The sequence below is a fragment of the Argopecten irradians genome, chromosome 14 (genome assembly GCF_041381155.1).
Source record: "Argopecten irradians isolate NY chromosome 14, Ai_NY, whole genome shotgun sequence".
NCBI classification, from domain to species: domain Eukaryota; kingdom Metazoa; phylum Mollusca; class Bivalvia; order Pectinida; family Pectinidae; genus Argopecten; species Argopecten irradians.
Genome location: NC_091147.1, coordinates 17,983,550 through 18,009,360, shown reverse-complemented (window position 1 = coordinate 18,009,360; position 25,811 = coordinate 17,983,550). Strand labels below are relative to the sequence as shown.

General features: G+C 34.6%; 2 protein-coding genes across 4 annotated transcripts; one reads left to right on the top strand and one right to left on the bottom strand.

Annotated features, from left to right (window-relative positions):
- Nucleotides 1-2,761: 2,761 nt before the first annotated feature.
- On the bottom strand, nt 2,762-25,755 carry LOC138307861 (secretory phospholipase A2 receptor-like). 3 transcript variants are annotated; one of them, XM_069248778.1, is made up of 8 exons: nt 25,167-25,755; nt 8,506-8,556; nt 7,507-7,800; nt 6,743-6,829; nt 6,426-6,517; nt 5,855-5,945; nt 5,059-5,279; nt 2,762-3,120 (listed from the first exon to the last, which is right to left on the bottom strand). In XM_069248778.1, exons 2-8 carry the CDS (start codon nt 8,543-8,545, stop codon nt 3,103-3,105), a joined length of 843 nt encoding a protein of 280 aa, XP_069104879.1. In that variant the 5' UTR covers nt 8,546-8,556; nt 25,167-25,755; the 3' UTR covers nt 2,762-3,102. The 3 variants fall into 3 exon arrangements, with proteins under 3 accessions (XP_069104879.1, XP_069104877.1, XP_069104876.1); XM_069248776.1 differs by lacking the exon at nt 25,167-25,755 and adding an exon at nt 19,302-19,388; XM_069248775.1 differs by lacking the exon at nt 25,167-25,755 and adding an exon at nt 8,685-8,815.
- Nucleotides 14,351-23,515, top strand: LOC138307859 (tripartite motif-containing protein 3-like). Its single transcript, XM_069248769.1, has 7 exons — nt 14,351-14,509; nt 15,581-16,982; nt 17,208-17,273; nt 18,107-18,151; nt 18,493-18,567; nt 20,156-20,242; nt 20,555-23,515. The coding sequence occupies exons 1-7, from the start codon at nt 14,501-14,503 to the stop codon at nt 21,229-21,231; spliced, it is 2,361 nt and encodes a 786-aa protein (XP_069104870.1). The 5' UTR covers nt 14,351-14,500; the 3' UTR covers nt 21,232-23,515.
- Nucleotides 25,756-25,811: the final 56 nt, after the last annotated feature.

Genomic DNA, 25,811 nt, shown 5'->3' with positions numbered 1-25,811 from the left:
ATTTGACTCTTATATCAACTCATCTAATCAGTAATTTGATAATTTAATTTCTTAAAGGAGAAAGGATGTAACAATATGCGTTTCGCTTTTGTAACTATAACTATCACATTCCGTAATATTTACTTAACATGTACTGCGCCTGCGCAGACGCTGTTGACTTGACTTCCGCCCAATACACATGTGCTCACTCTAAATGTCTTGAAGTCATTTATACTTGCATCTTCTCAAGATGATCCTGGACATGATACAGAGGAGAGACAATATTTAGAATAACAGGGGATGGTTACAGGTAAGTTATAGCTTGTAGAAAACGGCCATACCTGTGAGACTGAGCAGACTGGCGAACACGGACCCGACCAGAGCAGTAAGGGCCACGTTGTCATCAAACCTGGCCAGTAAGGCAACGTTTAGAACACCGGCAGCATACATGAAAAAGCATTCATGACGTTAGAAAGAAAACAAGTTTCAAGTGTCATCCAAGCCTAGCCGTGGTCCACCCCCTCTAGCCCGGAAGGAGGTCTTTTTGTCTCCAAAGTCATATTCCCTAGGTAGGTCGCTTCACGCCATCAATAATAACTGAAATAGCCACATTGGTTGTAGTAGACCACAAATTATCAAACAATTCCATCCACAGTCAAAAGTCACTATATTGTCGCTAAAATGTGTGTACCATAAATTGAATGGGTACAAACAATTTTCTCGTATTGTGAGCCGAAACTTATTTCGAATATTGCTGAAGTTTTATCAATGGAAAGGATTATTACTGGTTTTTTCTTCTTTTCTTTTTCATGGTTTCTATTATGATGGAGTACCAATCTTATTTCTCTATTCATTCATGGCCTACCATCAGATCTTATAGTTGTTATTTTTCTATACACCCATCCATCTGATTAAGAATATCACATGTTAGTAAACTGTTAAAGTTCTCAGTGTCATAATTTTGAATAATAGTCAGTTCCACAAAGATCTATGTTCATTTTATCGAAGTCGGCATTATTATATAATTATATTTTCTTATCATACAAAGAATGTTTAAAACACAGAATATGATATGTCAAAATGTATGGATGAGTGGTCACTGCATAATTGAGGACTGAATGATGAATTCTGAATCAATTATCTATTATATATATAGCTCTGTGGTGTTATTCGAAATGGTTCTTTTATTTCACTTGACAGATTATATTTGGATAGTACATTTTGTAGCTTATAGAGGTGGGAGTTGGGTTTCATTTTTAACATGTCTGCATCTATATCACCTGTGATGACAACATCTAATGAGGTATTTACGTTATGCTCTACCACAATATCTTATTTGTTTCAATATTCTATATGGCCTATACATACACCTCCTCACAAAAATTATGAGTTCCAATACAAATCTCAAGCCAGAAAATTTCAATATTATTACTCTCCTTATCATTTCTCCGTGTTGTTATTTTCATAAAAAAATAAAATATTGAAAAAAATGTTGAGAGTCTTGGAAAAAATCAATTATTAGGTCAGTGCTTGTGAAACTATTATTGAGGTGTGTTTCAGTTAGACATGAAATATCCTTTTCTAAAATTCCGCTCAATTTAATTTAAAACAAACCCTCTCTGGTGTTAGAGTTGGAGGAAACACTGGTTACTTTGAGTACATTTACACTCTATTTTTATTTTTTCCTTTTCTTCACAATTTAACAAATCATGTAATGTCGTATGTTTTTCCTTTACAGATATCTTTTTCTGATATTCTATTGTAAATAATGAAGATACAGGTAGTCGTGGTTCAGGTAACAGTGTACGATATATGTGTTCTCCTTGAACTAAATGATTGATTACATGCATTTGAATACCGCCAAGAAATATATACATGGTCCATGTGCACAGTACTTGCACATCCTACCAGTTACAGTATATATATATGTATAATATATCACTGAAACTATCTATATACAATTGTGCATATGCACTGTGCAGTTAGCTGCCAATGCATGTTCATAAAAACTGTTATGCAGACTTGTATCATCACAAATGTCAACATCACTTTTAAGCTTGGGAACGATTTGTACGATGTATAGGTAAAATAAACTACATGCATCTGCACATGGCCCGTCTTTTAAATCGAAAATGGTCGATCAGCACTACGACTATAGATAGATATCGCCGTTGTCAGCAATCTGTATTTCTTTTTCTTCGTCTCATATATCAAATGATGTTCTACATTCATTTTTCTAATGGTAAATTGAAATAAAAATTGAGTGAATTTTATCTATAAATATATATGTATACATATCGTTTGAGAAAATCATCGCAGAAACGATGCCCATCTTCATCGCACAGCTGCTTATTTTGTACAGATAAAGTCAAAGTTGAAATCGTACCAGACCGCAATTTCCGTCGAAGTTATTAACTGATTTGTAGAGGCATTAGAAAACTTTTTTTTCGGCATTTAATGAATAACAAGAGCATTTTGACTAGTTCTTTCTCGGTTTTCTTGGTATGTATAGTAAATAGATGGGTTTTTTTTTAATTTTGTACTAGGATTTCGTCGAAGTTTACTGTGTAGTACAAATGGTACTTGAATAAAATTGGTAGCACATAAAATTGACATTATCAACTATAAAAAACTGAAAACAAGTATTTTTTCTCGCTACTTGTTGCATATTGCGAGATACGATGTCAAATCTCGGCTTCGGCGATTACGCCGTTTGACAGACGACGTCAGGACTTAAGATTTTTTGCAACTCACTGAAAGAGGAAAAAGACGTTGAAAAATGATTTTTTGTTGTTAGAACAAAACTTTCTTTTATTTTCTGGAATTTTACAGCATGTAAACAATATCCCGATAGCTCAACAAATAAGGGAGATTTTCCATTTTTTCCACCACCGACGTGATCATGCGTAGAAATGCGTAGTAAAGAGTTATGAGATTAAACTTTGACTTGGCTTATGCGTACAAAAGTATGTAATTAAAATTTTAACATTATTTTCAGTACAGTATTTCGCATAACTGCGAAGCAACACTGTTAGTTCATTGTTGATGATTGATTTAATGTATCCAGAACATTACATCTGTGTGTCCGAATACCACCTTTGTATCCGACTGGACATCGTCGGATTAGATACATTTTGACACCTGTCAAATACAAAACATAATTATATACCATATATAAGTCTTTTTTTGTTTGTATAAATGTAAGTGAATAAGAAATAGATTCTCATTTGAAAAAGTGTATTGAACAAAACATAATGAATTAGCCATAGCAAATCGATTACAAAGCACGCAGTAACAAATTTACAATGTCAATTTAAACAAAAACCGTTAAATTTGAATAGAGACCGATGAGGAAAATTAAAACCAGCATTTTATCCTGAACTGGTAGATTTAAACACATACGTTTTAATCAAACTCAGCAGCAGAGCATTGTCAAGTGATCATGGAAAAGCGATATAATCGATAATTTGATGATATAAATAAAGTCAGTTACGTTTGCCGAAAGGAGTGAATTGGAATTGTGAAAAAGGGTAGTTATATACCATTCAAGTCTACAAACCGTAATCAACAGTTTCACCATCACATGATAATCATTGAACTTAATAACATATCAACTAGGTAAATTACTCAAATTATTTCTTTTCTGTGTTTGAGTTCTAAGGTCCATCGACAACTAAAGTAATTTAGAGCCAAACTACTTAAACGTCAAATTACTGAAAGCACACAGTGCATGACATGTACAAAAATCAATAACGAATATTTAAATGGCTTACCAGTTGTACTTGCATCACGTTTTACACCACCCGGTCGGTTATTTACTTCTGAGAACATAGACTACCTTTACATCAGGATTTGAGCAGACAAATTGGCCAATCAAGCTTTGATTGTCAAACACGTGTACACGTCAAGTATACTACATTTTTTCCACGTAACATTCCTTAGTAAAGTTTTTATAGATTTAACTAATACGACGAATAATCAAATAATCAATGCAAATACTGGTTACTAAAATGTTCCATCAAACCTTACCGAGATACCTAGAGGCTTTTGATTAGATCGTCCATCCGTTATTCAAACATAATAACAAACAATTTGTTTTATCGGCTCCGAACTGGACACACATATTTTACACATTCATATATATTGAGAGGGCGAGGATCCTCCTACATATTATGCATGTGATTCTCCTCTCACAGTAGAGCATTTCTAAGTACATTATATTGATTTTAAACATATAAGAGATAAGTATTATGACTTCTCCGACATGTACACTTTATTCCATGTTGTCAGACATAATCATGTTTTCAAATATCTCAAGAAATCAGTATTTGTAACAAAATTTAAACGTTTTGCCATCTTATAATTTTATCAACTCAACATTTTATCGTTACATCAATAATGTGCATGATTTTTCTCATGTGTTTTAGCCAAAACTATTTTATCCCATTCATTTTTTATATAAAATCTACAATAAAATTTACAATATGTTTTTTAGTCCTTACTTGCCTATGTCTTAACCTAATATTTTTAGATAAAATCATTATTGTCTTCTGTCCTTGAAACTGTTGCATGACTTGTAGTTTGGCCCTAAATGACCTTGGTTGTCGATGGATCGTAAAACACAAATAAACAAACAAACAAAACAAAATATGATATAGTATCAATATAATATAAACTTTAAGGTTTCGCTCACTAACCTACATGCATGCATTTGTTTTCATTTGCGAGCGAATATATATAGGAGAACCACAGGAATTATGGCCTATGTTTCCCTCGGTAAGTTAGCGCCCCCTATATTCCCAGGGTTAACCAATGACATTGTGATTTGTGGACCAAAGATGACTTTTATTGGAGAATGTGTGCAATTTTACCATTATGTATGTGAAAATTACAGTGTTATCTGCCCTTCTGGGGTAGGTGTTGAATGGGGCATCATTTTTGCAAGTGTAACGTCGTACTTTTTGGAGAAATGGACGCTAAAAAATAATGACATTACCATGGATACCTAACGCAAGGGAGCTCACTCTTTGATATGCTAAAACGGAACAAATTCAAACAAACAGAATATTGTCAGCTTACCTTTGTTTTGCATATGAAGTTCCGTCTATCGCCGCACTGTGACCCCCTGGGACTGTAGTTGTAATCCCCGGACAGGTACAGACAGTCATAGTTCGGTTCGTTGGACACCAGAGGATCCATGACATCGAAATCCACCACGGACAAATCTGACTTCCAATGCCAGTGACCCGGAAGTAAAGCAGAAGTAGCTCCTAACCAGAAACCTTCGTCGTTAGAACCACCTAGTAGAAAAAAAGATAACCATGCTGTACATATAATTGTCGTTAGAAAGAAAGAGGTTTACATTTTTCAAAACTAGCTAAAACAAAGCTATATATAATGTAAACCAACTATTTTTGCGAATTTAAATAATCAAATTTAAATATTTGTGTCTTTCGCCAAGAAATTAATTTCAAAATATTTTGCTTACAGTAGTTGACGGAAACACGTGGATATACTGTATCCTCAGCTCATGGCTTCCTTGATATGATTAAGTGTATCCCTGTTACTCCGATTCCAGCTGGCGTTATGAACTTCATTTCCGGTATGTTTTATTACTGTTTTAAGTTTGACCTTATATTGTTATTTGCTGGCCAGAGCAAAAGCAAGTGACACAACATTAAATTAATCATAGAAACTTTATATATATTTGCATATGATAAATACGTGTATAAACATAGTGCATGACAGGTGTTGAGTAATTTAAAACTTAATCAATACCATGCCAGGTGGCTGTAGTAACAGACGCAGCTCTCCATAATATATTCACATTATCATTCTATCCGATAATGTGTATAACTAAGCCTTTTCAGATTACCTTGTGTTTCTGTAACAAATCCCCTTATAAAGTCGTACTCCGCCATAGATTCAATGTAAGCCAGCGACGACCCAAAGGCCTCACACATATACTGAAAGAAAAGCAATAAAAACAGATAATGATTTTTCGAAATAAATCCCTCTACTTATTTTTTCAATCCTTCAATATTTAATAATTTAACAGGAGAAGTGCAAAATATCATAAAATCCAATTAACGCTGAGAGTTGAAATGTGTGTACGAGGAGACATATTTACTTATTTCTACCGATACTTTTACCAAAATTTAAGATGTTTTATTCCAATCATTTTTCTTCTTAATGGTAGACCCTTAAGAAGAAAAATGATTGAAATAAAACATTAGACATTGTTCTATTGCAAACCTTAGCAATGGAAAAAAATGATAAAAAGGAGGGACAAAAAGGTGTTAAATGTCGATCAATTTTCAAACGCTCAATAATCAAAAGCCTCGACAGTAGAACCCCTGATCATATACAAAATTGATTTAGTACTTTAATAGCATCCCGTGCGAGTTAAATGACAAACTAGGATGGAGATGATTTCATGTCCGTACCGAGGCTTCCGGCCATGATAGTTTCTGATGGTAAAACCGGAAACAGGCATTACCGTACCGGATGTAGCCGTCGGCGCATGTACAGATTATGTCTAAAACATATGAAGAAAAGTTATATCAGTCACCAATATTCAAACTTTATCTAAAGAATTAATGAACTGAGAATTTTTGATTTGAAACATATCAACAAATCAGTAACGTGAACTTTGACATGATTTTACGAGATTTAATTATTTCTATATTATAAAGATATAATGATAATCAATATAAATGGTAATATATGTACATTGTAAGGTGTTTTTATGATGTAAACTCACCTTGTTTTGAGCGAACTTCAACGAACGTTGAAACATTCTTTCCTCCACGTGAGCACGTATACATTCCCGTGTCTTGTAAGGATGCAGCTTTGAAAACATTTATAATTTTGAATTATGGACACTTATGGCTAAGCAATGTACTTTATGCAAAAATAACATAACATTTAGGGTTTTGAGGGGAAAAGAAAGAAAAGAAGGAAAAGGACAGAAAGAAAATGGCATTTAAAGAGTCGCGTCAATGATCTTACGAGTATATTTGGGTTATGGTGGCTCGTGATTGGCTCGTCACTCTAGAAAAACTTTTCTACCACATACAACAAAGTAGAAATGCACAAATATAGTTTATAAAAAAATAAAACACTGTTAGTAGTTACCAACATATTATATTGAAAGTGATGGATTTATATATTACTGAAGAGGAGACAGTAGAAAAAAATGAAAAGAACATTCACCTGGCAGTGAGGCAAAATGTGATGCCAACGCCACAATCATAAACCCCCGATATAAAGTTTATGCTTGAGCTTGATGAAGAGTTGCGAGAGATTATCATTACATTATAGTCGATAACATTACAGGATAAACAAATGTAAAGTATTACAGTAAAAACGATATTTTATATTTAAAAAATAAAAATCTCCGACCGCAGCATGATATAATACAAGCAATGTGATTAATACAAGGGCTTGCAAATTTTATATGACGAATGTTTGTGCAGAATAAACTAGTTCTTGTGAACTTTCTTTTTTGCTTCATGTTCCACGTACCTTTAATAACTAGATAAAAGCTAAAATCCGTCTGAGCCGAGAAGGAGACTTCGTATTTCTTGTTGTCTATGCCGGGATTTAGGTCGTTGTTTTCAGAGATGAATACTTTATTTCCGGGAGTGGCGTCACTGCTCTCCTGTGGAGTGAACGTAAACTCCATGGGTTCGCTGAGTAGTTTGGTGGCCAGACCTCCAGTGGTACAGTTAATGGTGAAATCGGTACTCTCCATCACCATTAGATCCCTCGTCGACATGCTGATCTGTATGGGCTCCACTGTGGTGCTCCCGGCTGTTCCTAGGTACATCACAAATAAACAAATAATTAGATCTATCAGTCGGGAAATAACAATTTAAGGGATAAAACGTCGATCATTCCTAACAACAAACATAAACTAGTTCTTGTAGAACAGATAAAGACAATAAAGGAATAAAGTGTCTATAATTCTTAACAACAAATATAAACTAGTTCTTGTAGAACAAAGAAAGTTAAAGTTTGCTGCTGGAACAACTTTCTAAATCGTTTTGGCTCATTTTTGCAAGTTATTCTAATGTAAAATCATGGAATCGGAATATTAAGGAACAAACACTACGATTGAATGGAAGGGACTTTGCAGATAATTGTATTTTCTCACTTTTTCTAAATCACCCTTGCATTATCTTCTTCAATTATACATTGTCTATGATGATTAAATATTCTAGCGTCTAGTTCGATCAGTCTGAAACTCTGGATCATCATCTCTAAAATCAATTTCTATTTCTTCCTTTATGATATCATAATAGAAATTTCTCTTTTAAGCCGCTGAACAGAATAATTGTTATAGATACACAACCAGGAAACAATTAAGTCTATTTGTTTATCGAATACTTTTAGCAAGTATCATCAAATGGACTAGAAATCGGCTTTACACTGCCGAAAGGAATATGAATACTAATAATAACATACAGAAAAATATCATATATTATAACAGTAACAAAAGCTTTAACAAGTAAACTAACTTACCTGTGAATCCGAGGATCAGTAAAATTGCGAGATGAATCATGACCTGGCCGTCTAAATAAAGAATAAATATATATGTATAAATCATACAAAAACAAACAATCATTAAATCATATAAAAGTGATTGGAATAAATAATTGATTAAAAATTGATTTGATATTAGAAAGATTTTGACTTCTTACCACTGCTTTGCTTCACCATCTCTTCCGGAATGTAAAATTACTTATGTCTAACGAAGCCGCAGCTATCAGAAACTGGGCTGTTAAACTCCCGCTATATCACTCAACGTCACCACGGCAACTTTAAAGGCGTGAGGGAGGAAGCCTCAATACATATAGATATCAAATATTAGGTTTACTTCCAGATAACGTAAACACGATTCATTTCCGTGTAAATAGGTTAAATACGTCCAACCCTTATCCTCATTGTATTTTTTAACACAGTAAACAAGACATAAAATATGTAAATAATGCTTAAAAAGTAGCTTGGATTATAATGATAAGAATTTTACGTTTCTGTGTATGCGTATTAATGTTTAAACACTGAAGCTATTTATCAATTATGTAATGTGCTCAGAATTCCCCCTTTCAACATAGATATATTGATCATTTATAATCAACGTGGACTGCATGCTCTTAAATGATGCGTTTGTTCTATTCTGAAGACGTTTCTATTCAACCTTTATCAGCATATTTCAGCTTAACATTTTAAAAACATGTCATTTTCATTTCCATTTACAAGTGGTACTGTCGGATGTGTAACACGCTCTTATCAAAACGAAAAAAAAAGTTATAGACATAATGATTGCTTCATTTAATATTGCAGTATTATGACGGAAAACTTGCATGTCTATCTATACAAACACTTGTATGTACGATTTATCTATGGAGCGCTGGACGTGTTTCCTTAAACGTGAGCTGTTTTAGGTGTAAGGAAGATGTAATTTGGTGTACTAGTAACGCCGGGGTCAAGGTCGGATCACCGCGGGAGTCCCTACGTATCTGTATCTCCCTAATCATCATCAATAAACATGGAGGCCTTAGACACGTTCGTATATACTCCAACTGTTTCCTGACTTTAAAAACAGTTAGCGTTGCCATGGAAATGCTGTAAAATCGATAATTTGAATGCAGAACCCCGACTAATCGTTTTACGTTCTGGATAGGAGGAAAAGTTTTGAAAATTTGTCTGTGCCCCAGTAATTTTTTTCAATAACTAGAATTTAGTATCGTAATAAAGTAAATTGTAGTGAATAATAAATAAAAAATATGATTTATGCATTGTTATAAATATGTGTAATTTATCGACCATCTGCTTTAGTATGGTTCTTTTCTATGACAGTTAACAATTGCAGATTGTACGAATGGTTGATCTGATGATTTTTTATTACGATACGATATTAATAGAACATATTACGTAAGTGTGTTTCGTAATGCATAAGGTAATTAAGCCGCATGGTTTCATATAGTCTACATGCTAAATATATACGAAATCGGAATGAGGTTTGCTGTTTTTATTATTAAAGGGAGACTACCCGCACAGTTATAGCTAACAACAAAGAACACGAATGTAACCGTTTATTGTTGTATACATGAACATGCTTAGGCTCGAATAGCTAATATCACGATACCCATGCATATAGCAAAAATGTGATATTGCAGAACAATTTTATATGTCATATATATAGCAAATTCTACACCTGTAACTACTGTAAACGTACTTATTTTAACGGTAAATTTATTTTAGCACTTTCAGTAAAATTTTATTTCGGTATTTAATCAACGAATTGTGCATGCGCTAATTCATATTTGTGCAAAGAAACCATAATTTACAGATTTCCGCATTTGCTCTTATATTTGACTGCGCTAAAATAGGTACGTTAAAATTAGTCATATTAGTGCAAATATAGCAATCCTAAAAACTAATATCTGCTTTAAATACATGACCAGCATAACCATTGAACAGAGAAACATTGCAAGATGATCTAAGTACGATGGGGACCTGGAGTGACACCTCGCTGTTGCGAAAAGTGTAAAGACAGCCACATAGGCAAGAAACAACGACCGATAGCCGGAACATCAGGATCATACAAACTTCTTGAGAACGACCTGAAACGTCCGAAAAAGAAGAAAGATATCGGATGTAATCATCGATAGAGGACTTACATTTGATGAACATATAAGTGAAAAGATAAAGAATTGTTTTTTTTCATGAAGAACTTTTAATTACATGAAATAAAAATCATTCGTCCCGCTGTGCAAAAGTTTAGTTAAAATACAACTAGAATACGCAAGTTCGGTGTGGGCTCTCTATTACATAATCAAGGATATCGACAGACTTGAAGCGATGCGGTGTTGGGCAACAAAAACTCTTCCAGGAATGGACGGTTTAGATTATGCAGAAAGACACAAAATTCTAAAACTCCCAACGCTGTCGTATAGAAGAAAACGAGGGAATATGATTGTATTATACAATATAACAAGTAGCATACATGATATAGAGGCATGTACATTCTTAAAACTATGGAAAATGCTGCAGCTAGGCATAGTAGCAGATGAAATACAAAATGATCTTACAACAGCAATATAGGACACTATTAAGTATAAACAATTTCACAATAAGAACGGTGAAAATGTGGAACAGTCTTCCCGAAGAAGTTGTTTCAGCAACCAAAATACCTTGCTTTAAAACTAAACTGGATAATTGCAAAAATCCGGAAATACTACTTATTAATAATAATAAAGATCACCATAACCGGAATACGAATTTAACCACTTTAACTATAAATATACGAGTCCGATGTAGAGGAAATAAGCAGTTCCTGTGCTGGAAATTTTCTATATATTTTATAACCCCTTTAATTCTCACTTGTATTTTTCGAATACTCTTCGAACTGATAGCATGATCCTGACCATACCCGTATTCGTCGAATACCTCTTATTTCTCGAATAGAACTATATCCCATTTCCTTCAAACATATTTATCGAACTGTCGTTTGGTTCTGTATGCCTACAGCATTTTTATGTGCATTTTCTATCTAATATTTTTTTCTCAATTTCAACAAAATTTTATTTCAAATAAATTGAAATTGGATCAAACAACAGGCATTGCCTATGTAAGTTCTTTCACTGGTAACAAAATGTTTATATACAAATGACATGAAAGAGTATTTGAAAGCATTTGAAAGTATATGTTTCAATAGTCATGACAGTATATGAGACGTTATTAATGAGATTATAGATAGTAATTTTGTTTTTCAAAAAGTATAATAAAAAAATGAGAATGCAGCAGCCATGAGGCAATTACCTTCACCCACCAGATACAGACCAGAAATCTAATAATATATTATTATCATTTGTGGTAAGAATTACTTAGTATCTGACTGTTGATGACCAACCCCTTATGACTCGAACACCGAGAATTTCTCTTACTATTAATTAACCGGGTTCCCTGTAGTTCGAGCTTTTACTGTACTTCAATTAAACCAATAATTATACAGTAAAAAACAACAGCCGATGCTAGTAAAATGTATTTATAAGAAGTATGACAGATTAAATAATTTTTTTTAAAAAGTCACGGAGACGGTTCTGATAGCACAATAACAACAAAACAAAAAATACTCACAATTGAACCACTTCTAATGATTGGATTTTTAAATGTTGTATCACTTGCGGTGGAGTTAGATTTGATACTGATAGAATACTGCTAAATAAAGCGTCAGTAATTTCTCACCTGACTTTAACGCATGCTTTCATACATTATTTTTTTCTTAATTATTTCACGATATTCAAATTAGCAAAATATTTGCTATTATAAATTTATCACATAATCCGCCTGTTATTCAGTGATTTCGTCCTTGTAAATATGTCATTAGTGTTTATTTCCTGGAGCGATTCCAATTGACTGAAAATTCATTGTGACGTCAGACTGAAACAATAAAATGACGTCAGGATTTTCGGGATATTGAAGTTCTTTGTTTTTCTTGTTTTGTAGTTTTTGTAGTTATATGATAAAAAAAGTATCTTTAACTTGTGTTCATTTCATATTCATATGAAAGAAGTTTAATTTTGCCAAGGCTCGCAAAATTAAAACACCTTAGACTCGTTTCAAAAAATCTCATGTGAAATGACCACTTATGTAAGATCCTATATTTCTTTCATACCTTCGAGTGTAATACTGGCTGGTCTCGGGCAATACACTCATGCCGCCTTAGGCTGTATTGCATGGCTACCCATGCAATAAAGCCTTGTGACGTCACGGTGTCAACAAAATTTCTATTTCCTCGGTAAAATTTTAACATTTTTATCACAAACTTGGCTGGTTTTACTATTAAATATGCAAACATCGGAATTTGTGTTGAAAATATCACGTACTATGAAATATTGACTTTCAGCCGTCGTGGATTTCTTCGAATTTATATCAAAATGGCGGGATATTATAGTTGTTAAATTGCAATAAAACGTCGAGGTATGAAAGAAAAATACTCTTTCATAAGTGGATATGAAGGATAGGGATATTCTTCCCTCGGGATCACAAAATACTGCAAAACCCTTGACAAGCCTCGGGTTTTACTACATTTTGTGACCCTCGGGTAGAATATCCCTATCCTTCATATCCACATATAAAAGAGTCTTATATCATTGTGTTCTTTTGCTTTTGAAATAAAAAATGAAAATTTCACAGCTTTCCTTTATTTGTCTTTCCATGTTTGATGTTACTATTTCTTTGCAAAGAAAATAAGTCATGTATCAATATTCTATGCATGTTGTGAAATATGATCCAGTAGCCTGTTGGTGATAAATAAGGTGTTTCTCAGAACAAATACACCGTGTTGTCATTACTCATTAGTATAAGCTTACACCACCGTAAAGGCGTCTGTTGACCACAGTTATGACAATGTGATGGATTAATGTAGCTGTTAAGTGTAGTCGCCTTCATCAGCAACATATTAAACCTCGAGCATTATCATCGAATCCTTAAAATGGATGCTGATGCATTTCAAAACATCAAAAACGATATTGGTGCGGAATATACCAATCGACGTTTACGTAGTAGATTTAGTCCAACTTCACGGTGATTGTGACGTCACCGGAATGTGGAACTAGTCGACAGTACATTCTATTCCATCCACATCATTTTGGTATCTCGAAATCCACGTATTTAATCATACTCCAATTAATTATTGCGATCAGTGAAAAAACACAACTTTATTTTTATCTTGAAAAACGAGATATGCATACAACTGACCGATACCATAATGACGAAATAATTCCAAGTCAGTATAATGTGACCGGGTGGGGTGTGCTGCTTGGTGTCTTCGGCGGCATGCTTCAATGATATAGCACTATAAAAAGGGCAACAGTTCCACTATACAAGAAGACACAACATGAATATACCGCAGTCTCCCAAAACACGCACCTCGAACAACATACACACAGCACACCACATACATGAGAGGCCGTCCTTACATGACAATAGTTGTTAATAGGACGTTCATTAATCAAACAAACAAAAAAAACAAACAGTTCCAAGACCCCATTTAAATTTACTGCGATGACTTATAACATATTAATATTTTCAATACAACAATGAATTAATAGATTAGGATTTATTTTTAACATTTATGATTCAATTTGTGTAAAATTTGACTGTGACGTAATGCATCCTAACCGAACTTAGTAATCGGGTTTTAAATAGCGTAAAACTAAAGATAATTAATAAGACTGTGTAATAGTTACCCATACAGACTACAGAGGTGAAGGGTGAAGACTATTCATTGTACTCGGGGTGTCTTGATAAAACAGAACAATGTAAATACACGGTCTACTGATTACGAATACCATTTTACGTTTAAAATCGCTGCCATAAGACACGATATATTTAGCAGCTTACTAGCGTGTGTTTTGTATCGAATACAAAAAGGTATATCATTAGCTCATTCTCTACTGGACACTGGACACTGGAAAACAACACATTTGTATTTCAAAATATCATTAATATGGAAAAGGTAAGTCTACTTGCGTAGTTTTCTGATAATGAAGCCGTGGTTTGGATAATATCAAAACAATAAAAGATGGTTTTAATTTGGATCTGTCACCGAGTTCTGGTTTAATAAGATAATGAAGAACTACAAACAATACTTTTTCTTTGAAAAAAAAGTTTCTAAATTTCGATTTAATGTTTCAGAATGTTCTTAATTACTTTTTATTTATAGTTTTTTTTCAAATTATACCATTGTTGGGTGTTACAATAAAAATTTGATCCTGATAGACTGTTAAATGCAAACAAACAAATTAGCGTTCATATTTTAAAGATGATCTGTATTCGGAATAGTACCAATATGTTAATAATAGTTATTGGTTATGTATTGTTAGTATTTCCTATCATTTTGGTGTCTTTTTCATCGAGTCTAGACGAATAGAATGCCATTTATTTAACAAATGCTTTTCATGCAAAAGATATTGTGTTTTACTCATACATAAAGTGTTAAATTGCCTAATTAAATTTTGTATGGATTTTTACAGTGAAATATAATATCAAAACATATTATAAGATATTAAAAATATTTCCCCAACTTTCCATAAAATTTTGCTCTCTGAGAAATACATTTTTATGTTCTTATTCGATAACTGTTACATAGCCTTTCTTGTTGTTTAAATTACATTAGTTAGCGTCCTGTGTGTATTTCTGATAATAAATTCTTGTTAGAATTTTCAAAATGTGAATATTGTTTGACTTTCATTGAGTAGATAGTTCCCCCCGTTATGGAAATTTCTATGACAGATTTCTCATGTATATTTATATATGTGGAATTTCCAATATATAGGTATTCCCCTGTTTTGGATTTCCCTGTCAGGGAATTTCCTGCTTACCGTGGATTTCCCATTTACAACTATTTCATCATCAGCCTTGTATAGCTTGACTTTCGTGTCTTTTATGGAACAATGCAAAGAAAAGAAGTTTCTGAATTAACTTGATTTAAATGTAAATGTAATTATATTTTTATGTTCAACAAAATATAGGATTTAATGTGTCAGCTATGCTGTCATTTTGATGCGTTGGATGTGATTTAATTCAGATAACAAGCAAAATGGAGCCTTCAGAAAATTCATATGTAAATGAATTGAAGGAAAGGTTTTTGGAATGTCCTGTGTGTTTAGAAGAGTTTACACAGGAAAGCAGAATTCCAAGAGTCCTTCCGTGCCTTCACACCCATTGCGATACCTGTCTCAAAGCCATGATGAAAGATGCAAGTGTCAAATGCACTTTATGCCAGAAGAGCTACGCTGTGCCTGATGAGAACCTATGTATATTTCCAACAGACTACACCCGCAAGGATCTCCAGGACTTCGTCCATGCGTCACTTTGTAGGAAGGATTTGATATGTGAGGGATGTACCTCAAAAGAGAGTGCTAAGTTCAGATGTACAACATGTGCCCATTTCTTGTGTGATGCTTGCAGAGGTGCACATGCACGTCTGGTGGTTTTCCAAACTCATGAAGTGTTTTCTTTGGAAGAGGAGCGAAGCTCGGAGGAAAACATTAGAAAGTATGCACATCAGCGCTACTGTAAAACCCCAGGACATGATCGTGAAATTATGTATTATTACTGTAAGGAGTGTAACAAATCCATCTGTACCCGCTGCTATCTCATACCACACAAATCACATGATGTCAAAGATATCCAAGACGTGTATGACGTTAAAAAGATTGAACTTCAGGAAGAATCAAAACGGTTACACAGTCGTATTGCAGAATGTAACGGCATCAGAGCAAAGGTTACACAAGCAAAAGAAGAAGTCGAGAGCAATCAGACTAAGGCGAGAGAAGAGCTAAATTCAGCCTTTGAGACATTGATACAACTGCTGACGAGACGGCGAGATGAATTATTGGCCAAGATTAACGCAGTAGCATCAAGAAAACGTGATATTCTCCTTAACCAAGAACAATCTCTAGACAAGATGATCAATTTAATCGAAAACTGCTGCGGCTTTCTTCACCAAAGTCTTACCTACAATAACCAGCCGGCGTTCATGGATATTGCACCGATTATTGCAGGGCGATTCTCCTATCTCCAGGCCCTTGAGTTAGACGAGGAACCACACGAATCATCGCACCTGTCCTTCACTGGTCAAAATGGCGGACTGACATTTGGAACATTTATCCAATCCTTAGGCGCCATCGAGTCCTCTGCCTTCTATCGACCAAACACGATGGTATCTGCAGAACCAAACGCTATTAACAGTCCGGGTAAAATTATCATTGAGCTTCAGAACCACGAAGGAGTTCGACTAGACGAACGATTGGACATTGAAGCCACTGTATTCAAGGACAGTGAGACACATACAAAGACAACGCTAGCTCATCGTGAAGGAGGGGCATATGAAATGATTCTTCATGGAGCTGGACCTTACCAGATGAGCCTGAAGGCCTTTGGTGAGAAGATGTTCATATGGGAGGGGCCCGTTCCCAAGCCTAGCGGTAGGTAATCGTATCTTCAATTTGCTTATGCTTTTCAAATAGTTTTGTTTCTGAAAACCTTACAAATTTAAATTATGAATAATTGTATATTTTATAGAAGAGACATAAGTTAGTCTTGTTATGCTGTATGTTTTATAATTTGCTACATCATCTTCCATTTTGGACTTCTCTTGCACTATGCTTAGCTGTTCCTCCATGATATCGACAGTCTTAACTATTTTGTAGACGGCTTAGCTACAAATCACCGGATTGGACCCCCAACAAGCACCAGGCAGCTAAGGCGAACATCAGGTGAGATATTCTAGGTGCGGGTGTAAGTTTATGGTTGGTTGGTTATAGTCCTATTAACAGCCAGGGAAATAAAAGGGCGGCCTTATGTATGTGAAGTGGATCCGTGTTTTGGGAGACTGCAGTGTGTTCGTGTTGTTCTATCTTTTTGTGATAATGAAATTTTGTCCTTATTATAACGTACATGTTGCCCTTTTCGATATTCCAGGGGTTCCGATCACTTATGATCTGTACACTCCTGAACTATCTCATAGTGCAATTAAAGGCAGCTCAGCGGAAAGCATTTGACCAATCACAGGCTAGCAAATATTTCCTTTGAAGACTACAGAGAGAGAGCGCGCCCAACATCAAAGCCACACAGTCAACCACAGTGTACTGTTATACGGCTCTTTTGATGTACACCAAATGACTGAATTACCTGTTCTGTTGCCTCCAGATTAACTATGAGATAGTCCAGGGGTGTAGAGATCATAAGTGATCGGAACCCCTGGAATATCGAGGATATACTGAAGCATACCATCAAAGAAACAGGACAAGACATCCCTGTAAACTGTCCAATTACACTTATAACGCGCAAACCAGACGTCTCACTCCCTTTATGCTGAGCGCTAAGCAGAATCCCAATAATAGACTATGGTAAGGCCAGGAGATCAAGCTTTCCTAGTAGGGGCGAACGCTCAACTAAAAACAACTCGAGATGGTTGCAGCCTTTCTCCCATTGGCGAGCTCTGCATGCATGCCCAAAAGTGAGGCAATGTCAAGGAAGACGTAGGCTGACAAGGTTTATTGATAGTAGTAGCAGTATTCGAAATAATATGATTTTTTTTTCATTTCAGAAACATTTAGTTCGTCACCTCCTCTCGGAGAACACACGACAACCAGTAAGCCAAATTAATTAAAATATTCTTTAATCAATACAGAAAAAAATAAACATAGATATAAAACAGATATATCGTACTTTGACTTATGTCCGATATGTTACCTATATATTTGACAAGTTACCATTTTGTATGATCTTAAAGCGTTGTTATTCCATTGTTATAGAGGAAGCTCGAATCTAATGAGGGTAATAAAGGGTATCTGAATTCGGTAGTCTAATTGATATATTTATATAGCATGGGATTATATCTTTTCACACGTTGTAACACTCACAATTAAATCTCCCTTATTTATCTAATTAGATTTACGTTTGTTTAATTAACACACTTTTGTATTCCTTTAGTATATGATATTGACCTTAGAAGTGGCAGACAACCAGAGAGGCCCCCTCTACCTAAGGTTGAACTACTGCATCAAGGTACATGTAGGTGATTAATGATGTAGATAATATCGCCTGTATGCTTATTATCGTGTACATTTTCAGGATTTTCTGGTTTTGAGGCGAAATCTCGCGATATTGCCCCTCGAAAATAAGCGTTAAACTGTCATCTCAAATATGTAAACACACACCAAGGATTTTTGAAAGGGAATCGTCAAATACAGTTATTGTTAAGTAGATCAATATATCTTCACTTGTTCAATATAACATTGCATCGTTAATTTATTTGCTGAAGTAATTATGATTTTTATTTTATACCACAATAAGCGGTGTTATTCATCTCTCAGGACATTTAATAGACACTGCAGCTGTTGATTAACAATTTGTTTATACCACACGTGGTACGCATTCTGATTGGCTGACACGGTGAACTTTGACCAAACTACTTATTTGTCAGTGTCACGTCCTCATTGTCAACGTCATCTATAATTAAATGATGGCATTCTAAGTTGTGATCACCGCTTGACGTCCAAAACTGCTGTTGGAAAGCGTGTTCATCGTGGTCGTTTTGTAAAAAATCCGTGACGTTTTCATACATGTAAAATTGACCTTAATTACTAATAATACATCTTTAGGAAAAGAATTTCACTGATGAGCTTCGTAGATTTAGCTGGCGGGAAATAGACGATGCATTGTCGGGCGAATGCTTTTACATGAAATTGACATCGCCATGTGGTAGTAAGTCATAACATATTCAATACTTATCTACTTACATTATACTTAGAGTGTGTACTGCAGTAGGAACGTGGATTATACCCGTAACCGATATCATATACCTGAACACTCCCTCACATCAACTGAACTTAATATCCATACTTAAACTGGAAAGAGACTAAATACATTTCCAATTTTCAGGTAGACAGACAAAGTACGCGGACACGAACAGAGGTTTTGTTGAATCGGGATATTAAATATCTATTACGCTTGTTATGCTTGAGAAACTTGTTTATCCCATAACTTTGACCCTATTATCTACCATAGTGATAAGTTGTTCCACGGCTGTATTTAGGAAGGCTTAACATCACATATTTCGTCATGCATATTTTTCTCTCATATAATATCGTACCTACATTTGTAAATACAGAATCAATATTCTGGTGTTTATACTTTCGAGAAGCAACTTCCTGGTGTTACTGTAAAGCCATCTGTAACCAATCATAATCAAGAGCGATTGTAGATATCCATTGTGAGACGCATACTGAACTGACGTGTGTAAATATAAATAATAATCAACTGCCATTGATTCTGCCATATTATTTTCCCATAAATATTGTATGTGCATAGCTATGAGATAACTATAATTTCTGTACAAGGAATTCAGTTTATAAAATGAAGATATAGATATTGTACCCCAAAAACATAAATAAATACAAACTGTATTGAAAATTAACATTTACCATGAATACATCAATTACCAATCCCCAATTACCTATAATTTCGAAAAATAATTAATTGTTTCGGACTGAAGAAGGCCCTATAGTGGCTGAATATATATTCCATAGACATGATTTTAATTAATTGTTATTTCTTAAGTTTCTATATTGTATATCTACCCGGGGTGTTTCAGATCGAGGGGACACGAATGGCGAACATAGCCTACCGGCCCATCTCAGTTCTAGCGGCCAGACTAAGGATCGACAACGCTCCCTTACACGTAAGTACAGATCATTTACAAAATATTCCCGTGAATCATCATTGCATGCATATTGTCAAAAAGTTTTAGTCTTTATTTAGCATTAACAAGCCTAACAAGCAACACAATTCTATTGTTTTCTGTGACTTATTTTGTTTGTTACATGTAAAATAAATTATCTAAGTAACTGTTAGTTTTCTACTAGGAGTATTCATTATTAAACATGTTTACCTGTAAGTCTTACCTGTACCTTATGCATTCGCTATCCTTTGTAAACACATTAATTGTTAGAGATTACAATTATTTTACTATGTCCACTATGGTTACATACAGGGACAGCCTTTCACTTCGACGAATCTACCTTACATAAATCACGATTCCTTTCGAAGGACAAAAAGAACTTATTTAACCGCAAGCAGACCCACCTCCAGTCTGAAAGTGTACAAGACGACAAAAAACCAGTCACAGTCAGAACCCGGAGGGACCACAAACTCCAGCGTTACCAGGGCGTGACGTCGTCCTCCCAGATAACCCTGCCCGAGGACGTGTACTTCGAGGTAGATATAACCTACCAATTGGAGCAAACTCTCGCCGATGACGTGACTATATTTGAAATTGGATTTACACACGATTGTGTCGTGGATAGTTCAAACACGCTCGGTAATGATAAACAGTCTTGTTCTGTTGCGGCGTACGCTAGCTCCAACGACGGGACACTAAGGCTCATGTTTCGAGAAAACGAAAAACTCGTGAGTTCCCTCGGAATACAGGCTAAATGCACTGAAACTGGTCACGTTGTCAGTTTAGGGTTAAATGTGGACACCCAAAGTCAGACAGTGACCGTCTTGGACCTGAATAATGCTAACTGTTTGTTTCGGTTTGATAACCGGGACAATAGAGCAGGAATCTGGCCTGTATTTGGGGTATTCAACCCTCAGAAGGTCGATGTTGTCCTCAATCTGAAAACGGGCTCAGATATCAAGCATATACCATTTCATTTACTGAAGTAATTACGTCATTAAAGATAAATGAGTATTTCCGGGAATTGATCTATCAATCTAAGTCCTGTTCACCCAAGTGTCTTTACTCGTTCACGTGTATCATACTGTAATATGACAGTAAACCACATCATCTTCTTATTTTATTTACGCGAGATACGAATTTTTGCGTAATCTCGCGAGAGTTCAAACATAATTTCATATGTTTCGCGATTTATAATATTAAACGCAACTACACAATGTTAATATTTGAACAGTCCTTGATCGTGAATTCAATTATCGTATTCGTAAATACAAGAAATATAGTATAGAGGCTTACAGTATTTATAAGGTTTTAATGTTTGTAAAATTTATGATAATTGTGATATGGTATGGAAATGGTGTGTGGTTATTTTTCGTATAGAAGATTTAATTATAATCCTACATATCACATAAGGTTATTTATTTGATGTTTTCCTTGATCTCGTTGATTATTTACGACATGAAATAAAATATGATAAATTAGTAAACACTTACACAGACCACCCGTGTGAATGGTAATTTTATGTATACTTATACTTATATCGCCAATGTTTATCTCCGCAAATAAAAATCTACAACATTTATATTGATATGCATTCATTTTTTAAACCCATGAAGGTTAATCTTAGCGAACCTGATTTGAACTTACATTCGCGAAATTTAGTACTCGCAAAATAAAGTTGCTTTACAGTATACAAAATGTATTTATAACCCTTCAAAGGGACAATTCAGTCTGAGAGAACATTAAAATTTGTACATATATCGGGAAAAAATCAGTTCTAATGGAAATGAGATAAGTCGGTTTAACTGTGATATGCCTGAAAAGCCCATGGTTGTGACATGTGTGTAGATGTTCAAACTCGCTCGCTGTCCGCCATTACACATTGTGGTCGAACTTCTTGTATGCCGAGCCCTGTCCCTTGCTGGTAGAGTAAAGCAACTTCTGTCTAGAACTGCTCAAATCGCTCTGAGAGTAGTGTGTTTAACTTATTAGGTGAATTGTCTTGCCTAAAAATCATTTAATCACCTCCTCGGTGGTTATGTAGTTTATTTGTTTAACGTGCGTGACTTTGGCTCGGGTATGGGTACAGCGTCCATATTGTACCTGCTTAATCGTATTGATCAACGATTTGATATTTCAACGATATTAATTAAACTACTAAATAATGACGTGAAATTTGTCAATATTTTATGTTAAATGTTTCATAAGAAATGTAGAACAATACATTTATGCCATATTTTGCTTCTTGCTCATGTAAAAGAATTAGCCTGAGTGAATTATCCCTTTCATTGTTTAATTCCCCTTTATGGCTTTATCTCTGTGTTTTCTTAGTTCATTAGTGTTAGTAAGTCCATTCGAAGATATGGAAATATAAATAATTACAAAACGTTAAGATGAGGAAGGATCACTCTATTGTGGCCTTTCTGTTTATTAGTGAAAACACAACAAAAATTGTTGTTGTACAATAAGAAAGTTTACATGTATGCGATAAGTAGTAAATCAAGTATTTGAACATTATGTAAATTGTATGGATATCGCTATTTTCCAAAAACATCATCGACGTTTTAGTTTAATTGGCCCTTCATTGTTAGTAATTTTAAAGGCAAAATAAGACTTTGATCATTTATGGTCATACCGTCAATTTAATAACATGACTGTTTAAGATGTTCCATCGCCGACCGAGTATGGATATTATTTCTTTCATACCTACGGGTGTAATACTGGCTGGTCTAGGGCAATACACTCATGCCGCCTGAGGCTGTATTGCATGGCTACCCATGCAATAAAGCCTTGTGACGTCACGGCGTCAATAAAATGTCTATTTCCTCGGTAAAATTTTAACATTTTTTTTCACAAATTTGACCAGTTTTACTATAAAAGATGCAAACAACGGAATTTTTCGTTGAAAATATCACGTAAATTTTCATGTATGAAAAATTGACTTTCAGCCGTGGATTTCTTCGAATTTATTTCAAAATGGCGGATATTATAGTTGTAAAATTGCAATAAAATGTCGAGATATGAAAGAAAAATACTCTTTCATAAGTGGATATGAAGGATAGGGATATTCTACCCTCGGGATCACAAAATGTTGCAAAACCCTCGGCAAGCCTCGGGTTTTACAACATTTTGTGACCCTTGGGTAGAATATCCCTATCCTTCATATCCACATATGAAAGAGTCTTATAATATTATTTGGACAATAATTCACGTTTTATCGTGTTTATATAGGGCTAAATTAACATAACTTATTTTATGGAAAGGTTTGGTATAGGCGATAAAATACTTTGAAATGAAATGTCTAATAAAAACCTATATTTAATTTTGCTTTTGTTGTCTGTACAATGAGTACATCATTATATAGGGCATTATTGATCTGGATATTTTGCGGATTGCAATTTAATAAGTTTAAATATTTTTATTTTATTTTGAAGCAAAATAAAAAGCTCAAGCTTTTCAATGATGGTAATAGTGTAATTTAAGTATTTGTTACTGAAGGAACATGTTAATCCGTCTGCTCCTGTTTTGTACCTGTTATATATAAATCATATAAATAATCAGCAATTTAGCACCTTTCACTCATTAAACTGAACATTAACCAATGGTAATACTACTTTATTATTGATATATCTCCGGTAATAAACTGACATAAAACTCATCGTAGATTTTTCATGTAAATTACAACATGTTACAATCTGTCCTCCCTTAGGATATGTTTTCTGTCCTACATGCTTGTGTCAGCAAAGTCTTCCTTTAAAGGCCCACTACCTTACCGAAACGGCTTTTAATTTTTAAAATGGGAATGTAAAACAAGATCGATAATTTTGTAGAGTCTTAAAAATTATTAACTTACCGTTACTACTACATTAATCATCACCTTCTGAACAATTTGATTAAAATAAATAAAGTATTTATTTTCATAACGCGGGTCGTATTATGTTTCCCGCCGTCGTCCTAATTACCGCGCGGTAGTTGACTATCACTGCGCCAGACGGCAAAACAGCGAATTGACTCTCCACTGTTTTCATATATTACGCAGTAAATCTTGCATATGTTTGGTGTCGTAACCTTATTTTAGGTCATCGGTATGCATTTTCTGATGTTATTAATGTTTTTAAGAAACCTTTATATTTTGCTCCAGAAAGGTAATGGGCCTTTAAGTCAAATTCAGGCTTTATGAAATAAATTGAGGCAGTATGCAGTCACGACTCGTTTTAATGAAATGGGAGGGAAGAATAATAGATTTATCATCGCTTTACACCACCGATGCAGTTCATCAAAGGAATTCAATCGCTGGAACGTTTATGGGCAATTAACCCACGATAGCCAAAAATGGAGTAACGAAAGTGTTAATAATACTGGTTTTTGTCAACAAAATGTGTCATTTTATACTAATGTGCATGTATATATTATATGCAGAACCAAGTCAGCTATCATTATATAATACTAGTTTTTGACATCAACTATTCATTCCTATTTCAATTTCATCTAAATCATTGCTAACGTTTCCATATGACACCAGCTGCTACCACAACATATGTTGACTAATGAAAGAGTTTCAGCATGGATACCCGTCTGTCTGTTTGTGCTGTGACCAATGACTCTACACGATAGTACTACTGTACAATCACTCTTAATGTAATTAAAGCTGACAATGCAAGTTAAAAACATGCAGTTGAAATTTAAAAAAAAATATTAACGAAATATTTTTTTTTCAAAAATTGTTTCTGAGACATCCCCTAGTTATGACAGTGTGGTATCTAAGGAAGTGGCAGCCATTTTTCTTTTGCTCTGCTTAGTAACCTTCACTGGCCAACCCCCTATATAATGCACGGGACACTTGACACACGTGTATCATTCTAAACATATCTTGCCCCGATATTGCAAATAACAATGTCAAATTGAAAATAAACACTGCACTCACCTGAGAATATTTCATTGAAGTAATAGATGAATGTGTTGTCAGCTATATCCCAACATATGTCCAATACGAACTAATAAAACACTTCAATATACACTAAGTTTTACACGTACATGTTCAACGACACGTGTGTTTCCTTGATAGTTGTCGCTCGTTCGGATCAGGTACGTAGTCACGTGTATATGGTCAGTTGAGTGCGTCGGGTACGATGATATACGTGGAGATATGTGGACGGATTATTTTTGGATTTCTATTCACTTGCGTTGGAATTTTATTTTGAGAAACATCTAAATGACAACTTCGAGGAGTTGACATGTTTTCTTGCTAAAAAAAGTCCCATATAGTTTTACAGGTGAGGGTTTTGTTTACCTATTTGTAGGTGACATAACCTGTGGACTGCTAGGTGTATAGGTACATGAATGAGCGCACGTGTGTCGATTCACGCGCTTTATATAGGGGTCGGTGAGTCGTCGGAATGTAAAACAAAAATGGCTGTCCTCAACCGGGGAATGTCTCATAAACGATTCTTGGAAAAACGAGTATACTTATTTTTAAAAAAAAATCATGTTAATAATTTTAACTTGCATTGTCAGCTTTAAACCAGATGTAAAGACATGCTTACTTCCAGTATAGAATGTTTCGATTGCG